Genomic DNA, 22,898 nt, shown 5'->3' on the forward strand with positions numbered 1-22,898 from the left:
GTAAAGAATGCTGCTGTGAACATGAGGGTATATGTATCTTTTCAACCTAGTGTTTTTGGCTTTTTCAGATATATATCCCGAAGTGGAGTTGCTGGGTCGTAGGATAGTTCTGTTTTAAAATTTTCAAGAAACCTCCATACTGTTTTCTATACTGGCTACCGCGGTTTACATTCCCACGAACAGTGTATGAGGATTCCCTTTTCTGCACATCCTCGCCAGCATTTGTGGTATTCTTTTTGATGACAGCCATTCTGACATGTGTGAGGTGATATGTCCTTGTGATTTTGATTTGCATTTCCCTGATAATTAGTGATGTTGAGCATCTTTTCCTCTGCCTGTTGGCCATCTGCATTTCCTCTTCGGAAAAGTTTCTGTTCAGTTCTTGTGCCCATTTTGTAATCAGGTTGTTGAATGGTATGAGCTGTTTATGTATGTTGGATATGAATCCCTTATACATCATTTGTTGTTCAGTTGCTCAGTCATGTCTGACTCTTTGCAACTCCATGGACTGCAGCACGCTAGGCTTCCCTGTCCTTGTATGTCATATCCTTTGCAAATATGTTCTCATACTCAGGGCATTATCATTTCATTTTATTGATGATTTCCCTTACTGTGAAAAGGTTTTTAAGTTTAATTAGGTCTCATTTGTTTACCTTTGCTTTATTTCCTTTACTTTAGGAGCCAAATCCAAAAAAATATTGCTTTGATTTATATCAAAGAGTGTTCTGCCCATGTTTTCCTCTAGGAGTTTTATGGTTTCTGGTCTTTTAAGCCTTTAATCTGTTTTGAGTTATTTTTGTATATGGTATAAGAGACTGTTCTAATTTCATTCTTTTTTATGTAGCTGTCCAGTGTTCCCAGCACCACTGATTGAACAGACTGTCTTTACCCTGTTGTATATTCTTGCCTTCTTTGTCATAGATTAATTGATCATAAGTGTGTGGATTTATATCTGGGCTTTATAATATGTTCCATTCATCTGCGTGTCTGTTTTTACAGCCAGTACTGTACTGTTTTGATGACTGTAGCTTTGCATCAATAATATCGTCTAAAGTTAGAGAATGTGATTGTTCCAGCTCTGCTCTTCTTTCTCAGGACTGTTCTTATAGCCATTTCTTTGACATCTTTTCTAGGACAGTTACGTCTCCAAGGTCCACCCGCCAGTCGTGTGTGCATAGTTGCAGGGTGAAGGCAGGAGACCGATACTGTGAGAAGAACCTGGACGAGGGTGGGATAGGGGAAGGAAGGCTTCATGAAGGGCAGGGGGTCGGGGGCCTTTCCTGCGGGGAGAGTATGTGGTGGACAGGTCCCTATGACCCCCAACATCAAGCTTCTGCATGGATCCGCCTGGATCTGCCTGGTGATGCTGGCTCCTGTTGGGTGGTCTCGTGGGTGTCCGTAGACAGGTCAGCCTTGCTTTCTGCTCAGCCACTGTGGGCAGTGACTGAGCAAGGCCTGTGGGGGTGACGGTGCCGGTGTACCTGGGGAGGACCGGGGAAGATAAGGAGCATCGAGTCGGCTTAACCCTGAGAGCCTGGTCCTGGGCTGTGTCCCTGGCTATGACACGGGTGCCCCTCCGGCTGGGAGCAGTGTTGAGCAGCGGAGGCTGATGCTCGGAGAGGGTGGAATCTTCAGGGATGTTTCTGGGCTGCAGGAAGGCCAGCAGGACAGACGAGGAGGGGTGGTGGAGAAGAGTGACCCTTGGGTGTTGCAAGCCTGCTGGGCCCCCGCCCATGATCGCCCAGGAGCTGCAATGAAGTGTAAACCCTCTGCGGGCTCCTGTCTGGTGGCTGCATCCCAGCCAGCCACAGACAGAGATACACAGACCCCAGGGTAGGGGGGAAGAGTTTGTCCCTTGGAGCAGAAGCCTGAAGCTGGCACTGGCTCGGGGCTGCAACCTAGAGCCCCCTGTGAAGGCATGTGGATAGAAGAGGATGGAACCCCTTCCTCCCCAATTTAAGAGCACCCCCCTCCCCATCAGTTCCTGAGAAAAGGCGGACCTACAGGCCCTTGTGGCGAAGGAGGGGGCAGGGGCTCGCCCACCAGGGTTGCAGGCCTGGGCTCAAACCAGAGGCCTGCGGAGAGACACTGCCAAGGTTTCCTCCGGCTCGTCTGAACGTCCTTGCTGGGAGATGACGGGGCTGCTTGTGCAGCTGGACAGCCTGGGGGGTGGGGTGGGGGGCACAGGAACCTTAGGCCTGAGTGGGGGCGTCCTGGCCTCAGCTGTCCACAAGCTGTGTAGCTGGCTGGTGGGCACTCCTGGGCACAGTGGGTTCTTTTCAGTCCATCTGCACCAGCAGCGACTTTTCTGTCTTCATATAACAGCTCATTGAGATAGAATCCCCACCCTGTACAATTCACCCATTTAGCGTGTGCATCAGTGGGGCTTATTCTCAATGTTGTATCTAGTTTCAGAAAATGTTGTTGTTCAGTCGCTAAGTCGTGTCCGACTCTGACCCCACGGACTGCAGCATGCCAGGCTCCTCTGTCCTCCACTGTCTCCCAGCTCAAAGTCACGCCCGTTGAGTCGGTGATGCTGTCTAACCATTTCATCCTCTGCCACCCCCTTCTCCTTTTGCCGTCAGTCTTTCCCAGCATCAGAGTCTTGTTTATCCCCCAAAAGGAAGTCCCATAGGCGTGAGGGCCCAGCCCCTGGCTGCCCCCATCTGCTCTCTGTCTTAATGGATTTGCCTCTTCTGGACATTTCATTTAAATGGACTCAGACCATATGTGGCCTTTCACGTCTGGCTTCTTCACTGAGCATAGTATTTTCAAGGTTCATCTGTTATAGCGTGTCGGGACATCAGCGCTTTTTAAAAATTTTTTTAATTGGAGTATGGTTGATTAACAGTGTTGTGATAGTTTCTGCTATACAACACGGTAAATCGGCCATATGTATACATACATTCCCCCCCCCCTCCGCCCCCCAGTCTTGAGCCTCCCTCCCCTACCCCCATCCCACCCCTCTAGGTCATCACAGAGCTCTGAGCTGAGCTCCCCGAGCTTTATAGCAGCTTCCCACTAGCTCTTTTCCTCACGATAGTATGTATATGTTGATACTAATTTTTTTTTTTTTTTTTTTTTGAGTACTGTTGATTTACAGGTCAGTGATAAAGAATCCACTGGCAATGCAGGACACCCAGATTCAATTCCCAGGTCAGGAAGATTCCCCTGGAGGAGGGCATGGCAACCCACTCCAGTATTCTTGCCTGGAGAATCCCCTGGACAGAGGGACCTGGTGGGCTACAGTCTGTAGGTTTGCAAAGAGTTAGACATGACTGAAAGAGACTTAGCATGCATACACACACGGTTGATTTACAGTGTTGGGTTAGTTTCTGGTGTACAACAAAGTGGTTCAATTCCACACATATAAATATATATATACATGCGTACATATTCTTTACATTTATACATTATTTTTCAGATTATTTTCCATTTTAGTTTATTACAATATATTGGACATATTTCCCTGTGCTATACAGTAAGACCTTGTTACTTGTTTTATTTAAAGTAATTTTTATCTGCCGATCCCAAATCCCTAATTTACCTCCCCCTCTTCTGCCTTTGGTATAAGTTTGTTTTCTTTGTCTGTGGGTCTGTTTCTGTTTTGTAAATAAGGTCAAGGTATTATTTTTTAGATTCCACATGTTAGTGATATCCTATGATATTTGTCTTTCTCTGCTGCCTTACTTTACTGACTTTGATAATCTCCAGGTCCACCCATGTAGGTGCATGTGGTATTATTTCATTCGTTTTTTATGACTGGGTAATATTCCATCCTACACATATACGACATCTTTGTATCCATTCATCTAGGACGTAAGTGCTTTGAATGGCCCATAGTCCGCTGTGTAGATTTACCGCATTGTCTTTGCCCTTTCATCCTCGGGTGGATGACCTTTCAGAGATTTCTTGAGTAGCTGCCTTGTGCCACCCCCTGGCCTAGGAGTTGGGGGTATCACTGATTCAGCTACATATGACCTTGGGTTTGAAGATCTTGCGAAGTCAGATCAGGGAGTGAAGAGCAGGGTGGAAGGACTCTCCACGTGGAGCCAGAATGAGAATCCGAGGCCCTGGTTCCCAGCCGCAAAGTCTGCAGGGGGCACTGCCCCTTGCTTTGACGGTAGGGTGACTGTGTCACCTACTTGTCCAAACCGTGGCCTCTCTGAGCACCAGCTGGGTTCTATTAATATTGGTAATTAGGCTGGATACTGGAAAACTTGAAAGCAAGGACCGTAACAGACACATGTCCACCCATGTTCATAGCAGCATTATTCATCATAATCAAAAGGTGGAAACCTCTTAAGTGTCCACTGATGAATGAATGGATAAACAATGGAATATTATTCAGACGTGAAAAGGAATGAAATTGTGACCCATACTGGAGCAGGGGGGAGCCTTGAGGACATGATGCTTGTGAAGAAAGCCTGACATAAAAGGACAAATACTTAGAAGTGATTCCACTTATATGAGGTTCCTAGTGGAGCCAGATTCACAGAGATAGGACAGAGCCTACGGGGTCGGGGGAAGGGGAGTTAAGTGTTAAATGGGCTCAGAGCTTCTGACCAGGATGATAAAAGCGTTTGGAGGTAGATAGTGGTGACGGTTACATGCCATCGTGAATGTAAGTAATGATGCTAACATGAACACTTAACACGGTCAAAGGGGTCGAGGTTTTAACTTGCGTCTGTTTTACCGCGGTAAAGAAAGTTATCAGGCTGGAGGGAGGGTGTAAACCAGCGTGTCAGGTCACCCCGCCCAGTTGGTCCCTTGGGCTGTCTTTTCCCAGAGGAGGGTGGCACTGTGGTGGATGGGGATGTCGCCCTGGGTCTGAGAGAGAGTGGCTGACCCAGTGGAGCAAAAGTGATGCTGTCCCAGGGGTCCCCCCCCGCCCCCCCCCCCCCCGCCACACACACACATACCCCAGCAAACCTGGCATCCCTCAGAGTGTGGCTCCGGGAAGGAGAGGCAATGGCAGTCTGTGCCGCCCCCTCCATCCCCTTTCCCAAGGATTCCCAAGTAGGAGCAGTGGAGAGCAGCAGCTGATGGTGCTGTGTGACCTTGGATAAGTTACTTAACTTCTCTGAACATGCGTTTCCCGCTTTTGAAGAGGGCAGCTCCTCTTTCTCTGTTTGCGTGCAGAGGCTGTAGTGAAAGTCATCTTGGATGTAAATGTGAAACTTCTTTTCTGTTAAGAACTTCCTTTTTCCTATTAATAGCATTTGATAAAGTTTGGGTATGAAAGAAAAACCGAGGTAACAGGGAAGAGAGTGAGCCGTGGGCAGAAGCCATTGGAGGAGGTGGCTTGGACAGAGGTCTTGGGGGTGGGGATGGGTCAGGAGAAGGCAGGTCTGGAGGTGGGTCTGACTGTTTTCGTGGAGGGGCTGTGGGCAGCTTGGGACAGCAGAACCCCTCTCTCCCTGTGCCTCACCTTGAGGGTCTTCCCCCAAGACCCCATTCACTCAGTATTGGTTGGGTGTCCCCTCCCTATACGGCTCTGGAGGCTCATTGAGGATCCACACATATCACTGCCATCCTCACTGAAGCTCATGGCCTGTTGGGGGGACATGTATGTTAATCATCTATCATGAGAGGGAATGTGAAGTTACAGGACTAAATTCACTGATGGTCTCTGGTTGGCCAGACCGCTTCCAGTGTATTTCAGGAAAAAAAAAAGAAAATCACACCCCATTTGTAAAATGAGTAGCTTAGACAAGAATTCTGTGCTGTTCAGTATAGTTGCCATTTGCCATATGTCATTCTTTTTTTTTTTTTTTTTAATTAAAACAATTTTTAAAAATTTCTTGTCCATGCTTTGTGGCATATGGGATCTTAGTTCTCTGACCAGGGATCAGACCCTTGCTCCTTGCATTTGAAGGGCAGAATCTTAACTACTGGGCTGCCAGGGAAGTCCCCATGCCATGTATCATTCTTTAAATTGAAATGAATTAAAATTAAATAAAATAAAAAACTGAGTTCCTCCATTAGACTAGCTGCATTTTAAGTGCTCAAATGTCATGTTCGTGAAAACAGTTGGTGGTTCTGAAAAAAATTAAAAATATGACTACCATTTGACGCAGCATTCCCACTGGGTCAAAAATGTTTCAGAAAGCTTTGAAAGCAGGGGCTTGAGATAGTTGTATACCCATGTTGCCAGGCGCTCTGTTCACTAGCTAAAATATAGAAGCAACCCAAGTGTCCACTGATGAATGAATTAAAAATGTGGTCCATCCATACAGTGGAATATCACTCAGCCTTCAAAAGGAAGGACATCCTGACACCTGCTAGAGCGTGGATTGACCTTGAGGGCATTCTCCTTGGTGAAACAAGCCTGTCACGAAAGGATGAATACTGTGTGACTCTGTTGACCTGGGGTGCACAGTAGCTAAATTCATGGAGACAGAAAACAGAATGAGGGAGTGGGAGTTCATGCTTAACGGGAACGGTTTCAGTTTTGCAAGATGAGTTAGGAGCTCGGGTGCAGAACAACGTGAATGGACTTAACACTCCTGAGCTGCATGCTTAAAATTGGTTAGATGGATCATTTTGTGTTCTGTAAATTTCACCACAGTTTCTAAGAAGTGGCACTCATGGCTGCCTCGCTGGGCGGTGCTGGAGTCGCCCGTCTCCACCGTCCCATCTAGCTGGCTAGAGTCCTCGAGGCTGCAAGCGTCACAGAAATCCTGCGTTTCACAGAAAGCATCTCTGGGCTGGTTGGCCTGCTGGGGGCCTCTACACGCCCCCATGGGGTCCTGAAGGCAGACCCCGAAGCCTCCTATTGGGGTGGGCGGGCATAGCGGGAGGGTTCCTCGTCTGCCAGGCGGAGTGGGGCTTGCCCACCAGGGAGCCTCTCAGAGGAGGGGCCTGGGGGTGGGGGATGGACCCTCACCTGTGCGGAAGGCCAGGCCCTTTTCTCAGTGGGAAGGATGGCGCTTGTCGCGTTTCTATGATTATTTCTCTAGCAGGGCCCTGGTGGGCAGGGGGTTTTGCTTTGGTTTCTGCAGGGGGTCTTGGTGCCTGTGGAGGGGCCGGCTGGAGCCTCTCTCTCTCTGCTGCTCCTGGAGCCCGGGGAGAGAAGTAGGGGGCGGTTCAGGGGGCGCTCCCCACCCCCCAAACCCCCCCACCCTGTGCGGCTCGGGAGGCGGTGAGGGATGGAGGGAGAGGTGGGGGCGGGGCGGGGGGCTGGCCCAGTCCAGGGCAGAATGGCTCCCAGACCCGCAGACAGATGGAAGCAATTTTCGGTCACGTGGGGCAGGGCTGAACTGCTGTCCCAAAAGGCAGGGCCCCATGTCTGTCTCCAGGAAGCAGCCCCAGAGCCACACGTTCGGGCCAGATGCAGCTCTGGTCTTTGTTTATTTAACGATGCCGGAGCCGGGGGCAGAGTGTTTCTGAGCAGAGGCAATTCCTTCCGGGCCGTGCAGGGAGGAGGCCCCCCCAGGGGCAGTCGAATGTGGGGGATCCCTGCCTCCCAGGCCCTTTGCCTTTCCCCAGCTCGGGGATGGGGTGAGGTGGGATGTGGAACTGAAGCCTCCAGCATCAGCCTGTTGTTAGGAGAGATGTGTGGACCCCCAGGCGGCCGCAGGCCTTGTTATGTGTATTATGTTACGTGCTCAGCGCCCCTGTTCTCTGAATTAGGAATGTCTCTGCCTGTTCCGGGCAAAGGATAGGGACTGACTTGGGGATAAACCAGCGACACGCCAATCTCTGCGATTTGTAAGCTAACAGGGCCAGTCGTCTTTCCACTCTTACTGGCCTGGGCATGCGGGAAGGAGAGGGTGCTGGCCCCCATCTCAGCTCCCTCGGAGGCTCCTGAGGTAGCTGCAGAGGTGTGGCCTGGTGGGTGGGGTGGAGTCCGGTTATTTCCCCAGGAAACCAAAATGCAGTTTATCTGAAAGCTCGGCAGTGACCCTCCTGGCCTGGCGACCTGTGTCCTGCTGCCTCCAGGGGCAGGGGCAGGAGGGGATGGGTGGGAGGGTGTGTTTGGGAAGGCTGCTTGCCCACCTTGGCAGTAGGGTATGCCCCCTGGAGAGGTGGGCACCTGCGGGGGGGACCTGATGTGTTGGAAACCAACAGCACTCCCTCCCTGAGGGCTGTGGGAGGGGCTCACGGGCAGAGGGGGAGTGTTTGGACTCGCTGGGTGGTCGTTTCCCATGAGCTCAGGGTGCTGGGAGAAGAGACTGTGATCCTTCCTAGGAGGCAGGATGAAGCTGAAAATCCTTCTTAGCGGGCAGAGGGGGTGGGAAGAGCTTGGACCCGCGGGGGCAGGGGAGGGGTGGAGAGGGCCATCGGGGAAGGGTGTGGTCTGGGTGTGCATGTCGTGGTGGGGGGGCTCACTGGGATGTGGCCGACCCTGGTGGGGAACCTGCATGTTCCTGAGGGCCCTGACCAGCCCCACAGGCCGGGTGCCCCTTGGGTCCCTACTGGGAGCTTTCTGGGCATCTCCCCCACCCCCCAGGCCTCCAGCTGGGTCACGTGGACTCTCAGGGCAGCCCAGGAGGAGAGGAGGAAGGCTCTGACCTGTAGACCGAAGCAGCCCGAGTTATTTTGAGCAGCTCGGTCCCATCTGCCCATCTGCAGACCTGAAAGCAAAACTGCCTCCCAGGCTGTGGGTGTGGGGCCCTGCAGGTGCTGGGCGGCCAGAGACAAGACACGTGGATCCAGCCCGGGGTGGGAGGCAGGGGGCAGTACCCACAGGTGCCGCCCATGGGCCCTCCCCTTTCTGCCATCGCCCAGGAACCACTGTGCCCGGAGGAGCTAGCTCTGCATCCCGGCCCCCTGGCTGCCAAAGTTGCCCCTCCTTCAGCACTCCCGCCAGCCCGGGGCCACCAGCAGGTGCTTGGAACTGGCCACGGCTCGTTCCCCCCGTCCTCCCTTCAGAAGGCCGCCCTCTCCGTTGTCCTGGCTCAGGACTTGAGTTGTGGGGTGAGGCTCTGTAGGTCAGGCGGACAGTGGCGGGACAGCCCAGGCCAAGGGCTCTGGCTCTGGGGCGTTCCTCCGGGGGTTTCTTGGGCAGCTGAGCCTCAATTTCCCCCACCTGCTGTGTGTCCCCTGCCGCCCCCTGACGCGCCCGCTCCTCTTCCTGCAGCCACCGAAGCAGCTCCCAGCAGCGCTGGCGAAATGGCCGACACCCCCAGAGATGCCTCACTCAAGCAGCCGCCCATGCCGCGGAACGAGAAGGCCCCCGTGGACTTCGGCTATGTGGGGATCGACTCCATCCTGGAGCAGATGCGCAGGAAGGCCATGAAGCAGGGCTTCGAGTTCAACATCATGGTGGTGGGTGAGTCCCCCGCTCCCATCCTGTGAGCCGCCCAGAGCCACGCAAGGAAGCCCCCCTGCCCCACCCCGGCCGGCCACACAGGCTCTTGTAAAACGGGGTGACAGGCCTGGCCTGCAGGACAGACGAGCGTGTGGACTCTTCTACCGAGGTGATCCTCAGCGGCGGGGAGCCCGGCCCCCAGGGGTTTGGGCTGGAACCCTGCAGTGTGCGTGGTCTCGCGGTGAGGGATACAGACCCTCCCCGCCGGGGTCCCAAGGTGGGGGTCTCTGTAGGGCTTTTCCACCAAACCTCACCTGGATCCTGGTATGTGCCACAGCTGAGGGTGGACCGCGCTGGTCGGGCCAGCCCCCACTTTCTCTCCCCAATGCTGTCTGCCTCTCAGCTCCTCCCAGGAGCCCCGGGACCTTGCGTGGGGCAGTTTGACCACCCTGTGGTCAGAAGGCAAGGGGGCCATGTCCTGCTCTGCCATAGAGTACAGCGAGAGCTTGGCCACTGCCCAGGCACCCAGCCCTTCCTGCCTCCTGACCGCCCCTGACCCGGAGCCCCACCAAGGAGAGCTGGGGGGTGACTCCCAGGCCTCGCCACCCCCCAGGCCCTTGAGCTGCCATCTCTGGAGCACCCTGCCGACCAGCCGTGTTCTCTCCCCAGGGCAGAGCGGCTTGGGAAAGTCCACCTTGATCAACACCCTCTTCAAATCCAAGATCAGCCGGAAGTCAGTGCAGCCCACCTCAGAGGAGCGCATCCCTAAGACCATTGAGATCAAGTCCATCACACATGGTGAGAGCCGGGCGGGGACTGGGGGAGGGGCACCGAGTCAGGTCCCTCGGGGCAGCACCTCTGGGCATGTTGAGACTTGGAGTGGGGTGAGGGAGGGCGAGGGGTCAGGGATGCTCCAGGATCCCTGCAGGCCCTGGCCCGAGCCCCCTGGAGACAGCTGAGTTTTCCACCAAAAAGCACGGGCAGGGGGCCTTACTGCTGCACACTGACATCTCCCTGGCATCATCCTGGGGGTGCTGCAGGGGGGCCGCTTTGGGGCAGGGTGGGTCGGGCAGCCCGGCTGGAGGGGGCGGGGTGATTATGTGCACAGGTCCCGAGTCTCCCCACTGAGCTTGATAGGGGCTGTGATGTCTACAGATATTGAGGAGAAGGGCGTCCGCATGAAGCTGACGGTCATCGACACGCCGGGCTTCGGGGACCACATCAACAATGAGAACTGGTAAGGTGACCTCTGCCCCGGGCAGAAGAGCCCTCACAGGGCTGCTGGGAATCTCGCCAAACCCGCCCCGCCCCCAGGGATCACAGGTCAGCCTGGGAGGCTGTTTCAGGCCTCTGTTGTGCTCAGGATCTCAGGTGGTACCCACCACACCCACACCCCCCACTTCCCGGTGTTGGGCGGAGACTTGGGGAACTGGGGTCCTGCAGGTGAGGATGGGGGTGGGGCAGGAGGCTGCTCCCCCAGCTGGGGCGGTGGGGGTTCCCTGCTCGCTGACTGGGTCCCCTCCATGCAGCTGGCAGCCCATCATGAAGTTCATCAACGACCAGTACGAGAAGTACCTGCAAGAGGAGGTCAACATCAACCGGAAGAAGCGCATCCCGGACACCCGCGTCCACTGCTGCCTGTACTTCATCCCCGCCACCGGCCACTCGTACGTGCCCCGGCGTGCTCTGGGGCTGGGTGGGTCGCGGGCCGCAGCCTGAGTGCCCCCTATCTCCCTCTGGCCCCCACACTGCGTCCCACCCACCTGTCCACCACCCAGCTTGCCCAGGAGGGCGGAGGACCACTGGCTGGCTGGGCCCAGGGTGGTCCGGAGCCTGGGCTGTGCCTTCTCAGGGCAGGCGTTCTGGCGGGCCTGGCAGGCTGGCAGAGACTCTCCAGCTGTGTGTCTTTAGCACTTACCTGCCCCTCGGTGCGGGTTGCTAGTCCATAAGGGGAGTGCTGACAATGCGATAACAGATCCCGGCAGGGATCCCTCCACACACACCCAGGAAGGTTTAGAGCACAGAGGGCAGCGGGCTTGGCCCCGGGCAGGGCTGGATAAGGGCTGTTAGTCGAGGCCACCTTGGAGAGAGCTGCTTTCTCCTGCCAGTTCCATCTGCAGCTACAGATTATGTACAAGTCAGTGAGGCTGGCGTGGGGTGGGTGCCCTGGAGCAGAGGTCGGGGGTCTCCTCGCCTCCTTTGAGCTGGGGTGGTCTCCCTCATGAGGGCAGATGGGCTCTTTGATTGTTTAGAATGTTAATTGTGCCTTGAGTAAGGCCAGTGTTATTTTTTATATTTTTTTCTTTAAACGTGTGTGTGTATATGCGTGCTCAGTCGCTTCAGTCATGTCCAGCTCTTTGTGACCCCATGGACTGTAGCCCGCCAGGCTCTTCTGTCCTTGGGGATTCTCCAGGCAAGAATACTGGAGTGGGTTGCCATGCCCTCCTCCAGGGGATCTTCCCGACCCAGGGGTTGAAGCTGCGTCTCCTGCATTGCAGGTGGATTCTTTACCCACTGAGCCACCTGGGAAGCCCCTTTTCAAAACACACCCATTTTTAAATTTTTATATATTTATTTTTGGCTGTGCTGGGTCTTTGTTGCCGCTCGGGCTTTCTCTAGTTGCGGCAAGCGGGGGCTACTCTGCTGTGGTGCACGGCTTCCCGTTGCGGCTTCTCATGGTGGAACACAGGCTCTAAGGCACGAGGGCTTCAGTACTTGCAGCATGCGGGCTCAGTAGTTGTGGCACATGGGCTTAGTTGCCCTGCAGCATGTGGAATCTTCACGGACCAGGGATTGAACCTGTGTCCCCTGCATTGGTGGGCGGATTCTCATCCACTGCACCACCGGGGAAGCCCCAGATGGGCCCTGGATGGCCTCACAGACCCCTTGTCCTTGGTTCCCTGTGGCTCTGTCTGCACCTGATACCCCTAGGTGTCTTTCCACCCCCTGGTGGGCACCCTCAGGCTGGTCCTGAATCAGGACGTGGGAAGGAGGTGAGCCCAGCACCCAGTGGACCCTGGGAGTGATTGGGGTAGGCAGCGAGGCTGGACAGAGGGGGACTGCTGGGGCCCGGGGTCCGGCTGCTCACCATGGCCTGAGGCTCTGGCTCTGACTCTTCCACACTCGGTTCTACTAGAAGCAGGAAGCCCGGGGTTGGGGGGCCAGCCTCGCAGGCAACGGTTACAGGAAGGAACCAGCAGGAACCGCGGGCCTCACCTGGGGGCCTTTGTGGGAAACCAAGCAAGTACGGAGCCACCCTCAACCGGGGTCTGCGCGGGGGCGGGGGACTCAGCCACGAGTCCCACCACAGCTGGTCCAGGCTTTGCTCCACCAAGGCGACGCTGAAACCAGGGAGCTGTGACCCAGCGGGGCGCCACGCCGTCCCCTCCCCCAGACCCCGGGCCCTGGGATCCAGGCGGCTCCTCCCCATCCCCGTTCGGACATCCTCCTGGGGCCTGCCTCACCCTCGCATCGAGTCTGTGACCGACTTTGTGCGGGGACAGCCAGGACAGCTCTGCTCCTGGTGGGAAGGCGATGCCTGCTATTCAGCAGTCCTGCAGCCCTGCCCCCGCGGCTGCTGAGAACAGGTCTCGGGTCGGGGTAGGGGGTGTGAGGAGAGGCTGAGGGGTAGCCTTTCCCCGCATCAGACCTTGGGCACCTGGAGCCAGTGGGCAAGGGGCCGGGGACGCCCCCGACAGCAACCCCCCAGCTCATCCTGGGAAATGGGGCTGAGTGAGCGCCCATCTCCCCCCATACAGTGACGCCCCACAATCTGATGGCCCTCTGAGCTGGTGGCAGTCTTTCTCCGAGTGGACACACTGGGGGCTTTGGGAGCTCATGCCCAGGCTGCTTAGAGCTGGTCTGGCCCCCCTTCCCCTCCTCCCCCGGTTCAGTGTGGCCCAGAATTCTTTTCCTTTTTCTGTCCCTCGCTGGTGCCTTGGCTGGCGCTCAGCCCACAGCTTGGACCTTGTCAGCGTGCACCCACCTGGGAGGCCCCACAGGTATCCTGGGGGCCTCCCCTCAGCTCCCTCCAGGCAGGAGTGCGCCCCCTTTCCACGTTTCTGTCCCCGTTCCATGTCCCTCCCCCCACACCCTCATCCGTGTCCCTCTGCTCCAGCCTCAGGCCCCTGGACATCGAGTTCATGAAGCGCCTGAGCAAAGTGGTCAACATCGTCCCGGTCATCGCCAAGGCTGACACGCTGACCCTGGAGGAGAGGGTCTACTTCAAACAGCGGGTAGGGCTCTGCCTCCGCCTGCCACCCACCTTGGTGGGAGCAAGGCCATCAGACAAAATCCCCAGTGTTTATTAGATGGAAGAGACGGTTTTCATCAGGGGACAGATGGTCGCTTCCTTCCCAGTCACTGTCCCACTTGGACTGCTGTCCAAACAAGAGGGCGAACCTTGGGCCCCTGCAGAGCCTCCTCCTCTGAGCAGAGAGACTCCTCACTTTAATTCTCAAAGCTCCACCCACAATCCCTTAGGTGTCAGGGATTTTCCCAGCATGCTTAGGGGAGGACAATGGCCTGGCAATGGATGTGTCTGGAGGGAAAAAGAACAAGGAACCCCCCAAAGCTGCACCCGGGCATTTGTCTGCGCTCAGGGCAGAGATGACAGCTGTTCATGGGCGTTTTCACTGATCACCATCCGTATGGACAGCTGTTGCAGTGTGGGCCGCTGCAGTAAGAGGGTTTCCAGCTGGAGCTCAGGACGGGGAGGACTCGGCAATCCTGAGTGATTTTCTTGGGGGTGTGATGAGCTGGAAGGCAAGGACAGGGAGATGCCCCGTGCCTGGGATGGTGACCCGGGGTCCCTTGGGCGGCTGCAGTCTCCTGGCAGGCAGGTCTGCAACTGCCCCTCCTCCACTCCAGAGGCACAAGAGCTGGAGAATATCAGGGTTACCAGCCCCCCAGAGCCCACCCCTGACTCTGAGCCTGGGGCCACTTGCTTTGTGGAGGTCGCAACATGGGCAGATTCTGGTGGGTTGTCCAGTTTGCTTCATGCACGGTGCCCACATCTCTCCTCTCTGGACCCCAGATCACTGCAGACCTGCTGTCCAATGGCATTGACGTGTACCCCCAGAAGGAGTTTGACGAGGACTCTGAGGACCGGCTGGTGAACGAGAAGTTCCGGGTGAGGGCACCAACCAGACTGCTGTTCCCAGAGGCCCCTCACTTCCTGCTAGAGGACACGGGTGGGGGTCTTTCCGGGGTCCAGGAAAAGGGGTGGGATGGTCTTGAGCCATAAGGAAGTGTTATCTGGGCTTGGAGGGGTCAGAGCCAGAGGGTCCACATGCAGCCCTCTCAGGCCAAAGGGTCTCAGGGCTGGGGGCCCGACTCAGGGCAGCTCCTGCCAGGGGCCCAGGGAGTGGACCGGCCTTTGCACGCACAAGTGACCGATGCCTCCTGCCCCTTACCCAGGAGATGATCCCGTTTGCTGTGGTGGGCAGTGACCACGAGTACCAAGTGAATGGGAAGAGGATCCTTGGAAGGAAAACCAAGTGGGGCACCATCGAAGGTAATGGCTGAGCTGACGCCAGGGCTTCCAGACAGGTCAGGAGGAAAGCTGCTTCTGCTACCCAAGAGCTATGCACCTGGGCCTGACCTGGTGCTCTTGGGACCTCGTCTGTTGCCTGTTCGGCCACAGGAACGGCTCCTGTGGTTCCTGCTTGGTGGAGGAAATGAGGGGCTAGGTGTCTTGTCCGGGGCCCATAGCCATGTGCCTCCGTCCCAATCCCCCACATCCAGGCAGGAAGGAGGTGTGATGGGCTCTGCCAGGTGCTGGTGCTGGGGTTTTCCAGGCATGCTGTGTGACCCTGGACAAGTCACCCCACCTCTCTGGGCCTGCGGAAAGGGCTGGGCTGGAGTTCTGTCCAGCTGAGAGCCAGATGCCCTCCCCACTCCCTGCCCCTTTAGAGTTCCAAGACCCCCACGTCTTCATGTCCTGCGGCTTCTGCAACAGACCAGCACAGACTGGGTGGCTTAAAACAGAAGTTCATCCTCAGTGTTCTGGAGGCTTCAAGGGAGACTCTGTTCCCTGCTGCCCTCCTAGTGGCTGCCGGCTGGCCTTGGCTTGTAGGTTCATCCCTGCGGTCTCTGCTCTGTCTTCCTCTGTGCTCCTGTCTTTCTTCTGAGAACACTTGTCACTGACCTAGGGCCCCCCCAAATCCAGGATGATCCCCTCTTGGGGTAGATTTATTTATTTATTGCTGCATTGGGTCTTAGTTGTGGCGCCCAGGAGCCCCCTGGCATGTGGGATCTTAGCTCCCCAACCAGGGATCAAACCTGCATCCCCTGCATTGGAAGGTGGATTCTTAACCACTGGACTACTGGGGAAGTCCCTGAAATCCTTACTTTAATTACACCTTCACAGACTCTTTTTCCAAATAGGGTCCCATTCACTGGTGCCCAGGGTTGTGAGCTGGACATCTGGGAGACACCATCCAACCCACTACAGGTGGCCATGACCCTAGGTGGGGTGGACCTGGGCATTTCCTTACCCCTGTCTCTGTTCTGTCCTTACCTCTTTAGAACAGATTAAAATGGACCACTTTGTTCCTTGTTCACTTGGCTGCAAGGCCCAGCATAGAGAAGGAAGCAGAAAATCCAGCAGTTGCTTTCAGCTCCCAACTGCTACTACCCCATCCCACACCCAGCTCATGACCTGGGGCATGTCCCTGTGACCTTGGGCATGTCCCATCATCCCTTGGGTCCTGTTTTTGCCATCCATAAAGTGAGCGCCATGTGCCAAGAGTTTAGTGAAATCAGAGAATGCCTCAAAGACCATCGGAGCTTTCAGGACAGCAAATACTTTCATTTTCACATACTTTCATGGTTTTCGCATGAAAACTGATCTTAGTGGATCTCTCCCAGGCTCATTTTACCTGGATTATTGTTAAGTTCCCTCACCCCCCTGTCCCGCCTCGATGTCTCAATTAGGCTTCATCCTGCCTGGGCTCATCCCGTCTTGGCCCCGCCTCTTCCATTTCTCCTCTTCCTGAAATCTTGCTGTTTAGAAACCTTTTTGTAAAGTGTGTTGAAGGATTTGGGATAAGAAGGGGCCAGTGGGGGTTCTTCCCTGGCAGTCCAGTAGTTAAGACTCCACACTTCCACTGCAGGGGGCACGGATTTGATCTCTGGCTGAGGAACCAAGACACCACACGCCACGTGGCGCAGCCTGAGTACATTTGAAAAAGAGAAAGAGAAAAAGAAAGGGCCACTGGGGAGGGGCGGGGAAGGGCAGCCCCGCCTCTGATGGCCTCTGCTGCCCTCTGGCGGCCAACTTGGGCCCTGCCGGCAACCAGTAAAGAACGTTGTCAGGAAATTGTTGGGAAATTAGGAAGGTTAGTTTTCTGTGTCCCTGCTCTCCTGGTCTGGCCTGGATCCTGCGCTTCGAATGAACTGTGCGTTGCTGTGGTGCTTCCAGGGTGGTGATGAGAAATAGCCCCCATGGAACCTGTTAAGATGGTTCTGACATCCCAGCAGCTTTCGTGAGGGCCCAGAAGGAGTTTCTGCCATTAGAGCAGTTGAACTTCCCCAAGACACTGGCTTTTTTTTTTTTTTTAATCTCTGGGACCTTGTGAATTGGGAGCTGACCAAATAGCAGGCCACTCTGTGCCTCTCCCCATCCCCACCCTCTCCAGCCCCAGTTCTCTCTTCTGCCTCCTCCTGGGTTGCACATCACCATCCTGAGGTACTATACTCATCCTTGGAAGCTGCCCAAATGTTTTCAGAGGAGGGCGGGTGTGATTAAGTACACAGTTAACTCATTTTATCCTGAGAGGTGGGAGGCATTATTATGCCCATTTTACAGATGAGGAAGTGGAGGCTCAGAGAGGCCAGAATGACTTGCCCAACATGGGATGCAGTGGTCAGACAGTCACTTCAGGTTCAGAGCCCCATTCTTCCATCTACCCTCAGTGCTTCTCCAAGTTAGATGGAAAGGCTGCTTGAGAGTCAGCCAGCAGACGATTCTCCTGTGGGTACAGCTCTGCAGGGTAGGGGATGGGAGAGGAAGGAGGGCAGGGGTGCGGAGGGCAGAGCCATCCACAAAGCAAGTAAAGTCCAATCAGAGCCCTGGAGGGCTCGGCACGGGGGTGGGGGGTGTGCTTGCGTGCTCAGTCCCTGCCTGGAGTCGTGTCCGACCCTGTGAGACCCCATGGGCTGCAGCCTGCCAGGCTCCTCTGTCCATGGGATTCTCCAGGCTAGAATACTGGAGTGGGTTGCCATGTTCTCCTCAAGGGGATCTTCCTGATTCCAAGGGTCGAACCCGCATCTCTTCTGTCTACCTGCATTGGCAGGCGGGTTCTTTACCACTAGTGCCACCTGGGAAGCCTGAGTTGGGGGGCGGGGCACTCGGCCTTTTACCACCCTGGCCCCTCTGCCGGCTGTCAGTCAGTCAGTCAGTTCATTCGCTCAGTCGTGTCCAGCTCTTTGCGATCCCATGGACTGCAGCACGCCAGACCTCCCTGTCCATAACCAACTCCCGGAGCTTACTCAGACTCACGTCCATCGCGTGGGTGTTGCCATCCATCCATCTCATCCTCTATCGTCCCCTTCTCCTCCTGCCTTCAATCTTTCCCAGCATCAGGGTCTTTTCCAATGAGTCAGTTCATCGCATCAGGTGGCTAAAGTATTGGAGTTTCAGCTTCAGCATCAGTCCTTCCAATGAATATTCAGGACTGATTTCCTTTAGGATGGACTGGTTGGATCTCTTTGCAGTCCAAGGGATTCTCAAGAGTCTTCTCCAATACCAGAGTTCAAAAGAATCAATTCTTTGGCACTCAGCTTTACAGTCCAACTCTCACATCTATACATGACTACTGGAAAAACCATAGCTTTGACTCCACAGACCTTTGTCAGCAAAGTGATGTCTCTGCTTTTTAATACGCTGTCTAGGTTGGTCATAAATTTTCTTCCAAGGAGCAAGCGTCTTTTAATTTGATGGCTGCAGTCATCATCTGCAGTGATTTTGGAGCCCAAGAAAATAAAGTCTCACAGTTTCCATTGTTTCCCCATCTTTCTGATGGCTGTATCGACCCTCTAACTTTGAGAACGGCCCCGCTGCCCTGGGATAGGGAAACCTGGATCTAGGAGCCAGGCTTCACGGGCCCTGGAAGCTGGGCAGACCCGCTTTTTTTCCCTCCACTCTCTGAGCCCCACCTCCCTGCGACCACAAGTGAGAAGTCTTAGTCGCTCTCCTGTAGGGTGTGTTGAGATTGGGGATTCCTTCCCGTGGGCCGGACATCCCTACAGAACCGCAGAGGACAGCCTCCCTGAGTCCAGGTGATGCCACTCACCACCCTTTAAAAGGTGACTGGCAGCTGATAACCAGGAAGCAGGCAGACAGTTTCCATGCAGCCCTGGGCATCACCGGCCTGCTCTGGGGTGCCTGTGAGGACCCCTCCCTGCCTGTCTTCCCGCATGCCCAGCGCCAGCTGCTGTCTTCAGCTCGTGCTCAGCACTCCGAGGGGCCTTAGCGTGTCCTCGTGTGCGCCTTCCCAGGCAGCCTATGACTCAGTTTTGCTGGCTCTTGAGCTCAATGCAAGTGGTCATCCCCAGTGCGCAACCTCTTTACACGTGTGTCCTTGCACGTGGGGGAGAAACCCTAGCCCCAGTTCCTGCCTGGTTCTGTTCCCAGAGCCCCTCTCATCTTCAGGTCTCCCCTGGGACACCCCCAGGACCCCACGGAGGAGCAGCAGGCCCCCTCCTGCTTAGCATAGCGCTCTCTCCCCCGCAGCTGCCTTTCGGGTGACATCTCCCCGGAGTGCAGGAGCTGAGGTGCCCAGTGCTCCCCTGTGGCCCCCTGCCCCGCCCATCTCCCTGCCCAGCATTGCCCGGGGGGGCTTTCCTCATCTTAAAGCTCCTTCTCTCTCCTCTGCAGTCGAGAACACCACTCACTGTGAGTTTGCTTACCTGCGGGACCTCCTTATCAGGTGAGAGCCGGGCGGTCCAGGGCTTGGCTGGGGAGGGGCTGACAGCCCAGAAGGGGCCTCCACCAGGGCTTCGGGCAGTGGGCGAGGGCAATGGGCCAGCCGGCCGAGGTCTCGCTAGCGCGCCCCACCCATCTGCCTTCCAACTTGGGGCCCCATTGTCTTAAAACACCTTCTTGGAAATGAAGCAAGCAGTGAAAATCTTTTTTACTTTTACTTGGGGGAGGATTGAGTTTGCATCGCTACAGCCTGAGCCCCAGGAGGTCTGGGTGCTGGGCATGTGTCGGGGACCCCGCCTCTTGTCCTCTGACCTGGTGGAGGCCCCACCTCAGTTTCCTTGAGCCCAGGCAAGGAGGAGCCCGTCCTCAGCCCCGGTGGAAGGCCTGGGCCTGGGCAGTTGAACAGAGAAGATGGGGGCTCCCTCCGGGGTGCCGGGGCTCCCAGCTCCTCAGCCAGCAGGATGGATGCTAGGGATGAAGTCAGTAGGAGGGACGGGACCATCTCTCTTGGCCTCCAAGTTGGGGGAGGATACGGCTTCTGGGAGCTAGCCACCCTGTGCTGGAGAGCCTGGCTGCGGAAGGACGCCCTTCTGACACCCCCTTTCCAAACCTGCCCTGATGGTCCGTGGAGAAGGGACGCTTGAACACATGACCAGCAGGGTTGCCAGTACCTGCCACCCCCAGGCTGCAGCCGCTGCCCCTTACCTGCCCGCACACCTGCTCTTCTGAACCAGAGCAGGGACATTCCAGCCCTGCCCCCTGCCGGGGGCCTCTGCACTCAGCCTGTCCCTGAACTGGCGATTGAGTTGACACAGAGAAAGGGGGGTGTGTTGGAACACGTGGTCCTGAAAGTGGCTGCGGTTACCATGGAGATCCGCCTCCTCACCCCCACATACTCCTGTCCAGGCTTGGTCTGTCTTGGTGGGGCTAAAGCGCCGCACTGGGGAACCCCTGCCCCCCGGGAACCGTGTAGTGGGGATTGGGAGTGGGGAGGGCAGGCTGAGTGAGCAGGACCCCCGCCCTGCCCCCCTGGCCCCCCTTGTGACCCCTCCCCCGTGCCCCCCCCAGGACACACATGCAGAACATCAAAGACATCACCAGCACCATCCACTTCGAGGCCTACCGCGTGAAGCGTCTGCACGAGGGAAGCAGCGCCGTGGCCAACGGCGTCGAGGAGAAGGCTCCTGAAGCCCAGGAGATGTAGACGCCGCCCGCCCCGGGACCCTACCCCGAGTCTTTACCATCTCCCGCCCCCGCCACCCGCCCCATTTTTATTTTATATAATTTTCTCCGTGTGTCCTCCATCTCCGCCCCTTTACACCTGCCAAGTAACAAGATGATGAGTGCCCTCTGAGAATGTTTGTCATTAGCCCACTGACTATGGGGACCAGGGCTGGGGAGGGCGGGGGGCGGCTCTCTGGCCGTCCCTGAGGTCCAGAAGGGGTGGGAGGACCACTGACTCAGATCCCGACCCTGCCTCCACTCCAGGCCCAGCTCCCCGGGGCCAGGAGTGGCCCCCAGCTCTTAGAGCCCCCCTGGAGCATGGCGGGGTGGTGCCCACGGGAGGATTGGACCCTGCCGGTGGACTTGGGGCCCCTTCCTGCCCCCGCCTCCCTGCACGCCGCGGGGGGAGCCCCCGAGCCCACCCCTAGGGGAGAGCAGTTCATTCCACGAGACCCAAGTTGCCCATTGGCTGCTGCCCGCCCTCCAACCCACCCGCGAGCCTGTCCTGGAGCAGAAAGTGCCTTTATCTCAGCCGTCCACGTGAGCCACCAGCTCTCCCCAGCTGTCCCCTTGGGCGGGGAACTGGGACAAGGTGGAGAGACGGAGATGTATCTTTATCTCCCATTGTGTCCCACCCCCTTCCCCACCCCACCCCTCGCCACCTCCCCGCTCCCCCCCCCACTGGAATTTGATTGAGGATTCAAAGGAAGCAAAAGATGCAGCCTATTCCACCCTGATTTTTGGGAAGGTCCAAGCGAGTGAATCTGGTAGAGGAGATGAGGAGGAAGTGAAGTGCTGGCAGGTACCAGAAGGAAGTGGGGGGGTGGGGGGCGGTGTGAACCACGGCTGGGGGTGCTCTGAGTGGTGCCGGCCCTGCCCCCACCCCGTGTGACCAGGGAAGCGTGTCTGTCTGTCTGTTTAGACATCCATTCGGCCCGAGACGCTCTGGGTTAAGTGAATGCCCAGTCGGCCGCCCCAGACACACAGCCCTCCTGACCAAGGCCTGACTGACACCACGACCAGGGAGGTGGGAGGCCAGGCAAGCCTGACTGTGTGTCGCCCTGATGTGCCTGGGGCCCTGCACCTCCCCCACCCCCAGAGCCCATCGTGAAGGCCCCCAGAGAGGGATTGATCAGGGGTCAGGTGTCCACAGCCCACAGTTGGGCTCCACGTCCTCACGGCCCCGGGCTGGGGAGCTCAGACACGGGACGATGATCCGTGACCGTCTGCAGGCCCCAGGCTGGCTTCTTGCAGCCCATGACGAGGTGGGAGGGGTGGGTGCAGACCGACTGATGTGTGTGTGTGCGCGCGTGCACATGTGTGTGTGTAGGTCATTGCTTCACGTGTTTACTCCCTCCCCATCTAAGAGAGGAAGGACCCCTTGGCGGAAACAGTTTACTTGCCGACTTGCCATTTTTGCCAAAACCCAGATGTTGAAGGATGCGTCCGTCGCCAGCGTCGGGGTCCCGGCCGTGGGGCAGCCTCTGCGGTCCGGGTCCAGCCGCCCCGTCTTGGGATGCCTTCGCTTCCTTCTCTGTAGCCAGATTTTGAAAACTTGTTAGTTTCACTGGGATCTGTTCCACAGTGGCCTTTCGCTATGTGCCTCCTGAGAAATTCGTCTCTTTTTGTATAAATAACAAAGTGTTGAAAATGTATTTCCTGAAATAAATGTTCCAAATGCAAACCCGGAAGACTCTAGAGTGGGGATTTTTTTTTTTTTTTTTCTCTTTTCTGACCCCGAAAGCGCCGCGCTCCTTTGATGAGTGTGAAGATAGCGTGGAAGTGATCACTGGGGAATTGTTTCATCTCCTTTCGGGAGGAAGAAAGGTTTCAGGGACTTAGAAGCACTGATTTAAGGGGATGATTGAAAAGCGAACAGAGAGTCTTAATTTATTCATTAAAAGGAGGCTTTGAAGGCATTCCACCGGGCGGTGCTGTGCACTGCGTCTATGACTGTATCCTGGAAATAATGTTTTTCTTCTTAAAATCGAAGTCTGTTGCAGTGAATCCTATGAGCTGGTCAGTGTTTGACAATCATTTCATACCAATTTATTCCAAGAGAACTCAGTCACCAAAAGACTGGAATAAAAGAGGCTGCCCTGAGAGGGTTTTCTGCATCCCGAGTGGGGCACCTAGACGGGGGATCTGGGTATTTCTTAGCTGTGTTCAGGCCTTACCAGCCCCTTTCTCCCTCCTGGTGGGGTGGCCTGAGGCAGCCATCACAAGCCACGCCGAAGTGGACAGCTTTAAGCAACAGAAATGGATTTTCTTGCAGTCTGGGGGTCAGACATCCAAGATCATGTGTCGGCAGGGCGAGGCTCCCTCTGAAGGCCTGGGGAGGAGCCTTCCCGCCTCTTCCAGCTTGGGTGGCTGGTAGTTCCAGTCTCTGCTTCGGTCCTCTCCTGGTGTTTCTCATTGGCTCTCAGGCCCACCCTCATCCAGGGTGACCTCATCTCAGTTCTTACCTTAACACTGCAAAGACCACATGTC

General features: G+C 56.1%; 1 protein-coding gene across 8 annotated transcripts in view; it reads left to right on the forward strand.

Moving 5' to 3' along the window:
• The window catches only part of SEPTIN9 (septin 9), a 177,046-nt gene extending 154,947 nt beyond the window's left edge, over window positions 1-22,099 (forward strand). For all 8 annotated transcript variants that reach the window (XM_043461995.1, XM_043462021.1, XM_043462012.1 and 5 more), the window contains 9 exons: window positions 9,086-9,277; window positions 9,926-10,054; window positions 10,412-10,493; window positions 10,786-10,923; window positions 13,374-13,491; window positions 14,292-14,387; window positions 14,675-14,771; window positions 19,137-19,188; window positions 20,253-22,099. In XM_043461995.1, coding sequence (XP_043317930.1) covers window positions 9,086-9,277; window positions 9,926-10,054; window positions 10,412-10,493; window positions 10,786-10,923; window positions 13,374-13,491; window positions 14,292-14,387; window positions 14,675-14,771; window positions 19,137-19,188; window positions 20,253-20,388 — 1,040 coding nt within the window. In that variant the 3' untranslated portion in view covers window positions 20,389-22,099. The remainder of the gene's footprint in view (window positions 1-9,085; window positions 9,278-9,925; window positions 10,055-10,411; window positions 10,494-10,785; window positions 10,924-13,373; window positions 13,492-14,291; window positions 14,388-14,674; window positions 14,772-19,136; window positions 19,189-20,252) is intronic.
• Window positions 22,100-22,898: the final 799 nt, after the last annotated feature.

The sequence above is a fragment of the Cervus canadensis genome, chromosome 1 (genome assembly GCF_019320065.1).
Source record: "Cervus canadensis isolate Bull #8, Minnesota chromosome 1, ASM1932006v1, whole genome shotgun sequence".
In the NCBI taxonomy this organism is placed as follows: Eukaryota; Metazoa; Chordata; class Mammalia; order Artiodactyla; family Cervidae; genus Cervus; species Cervus canadensis.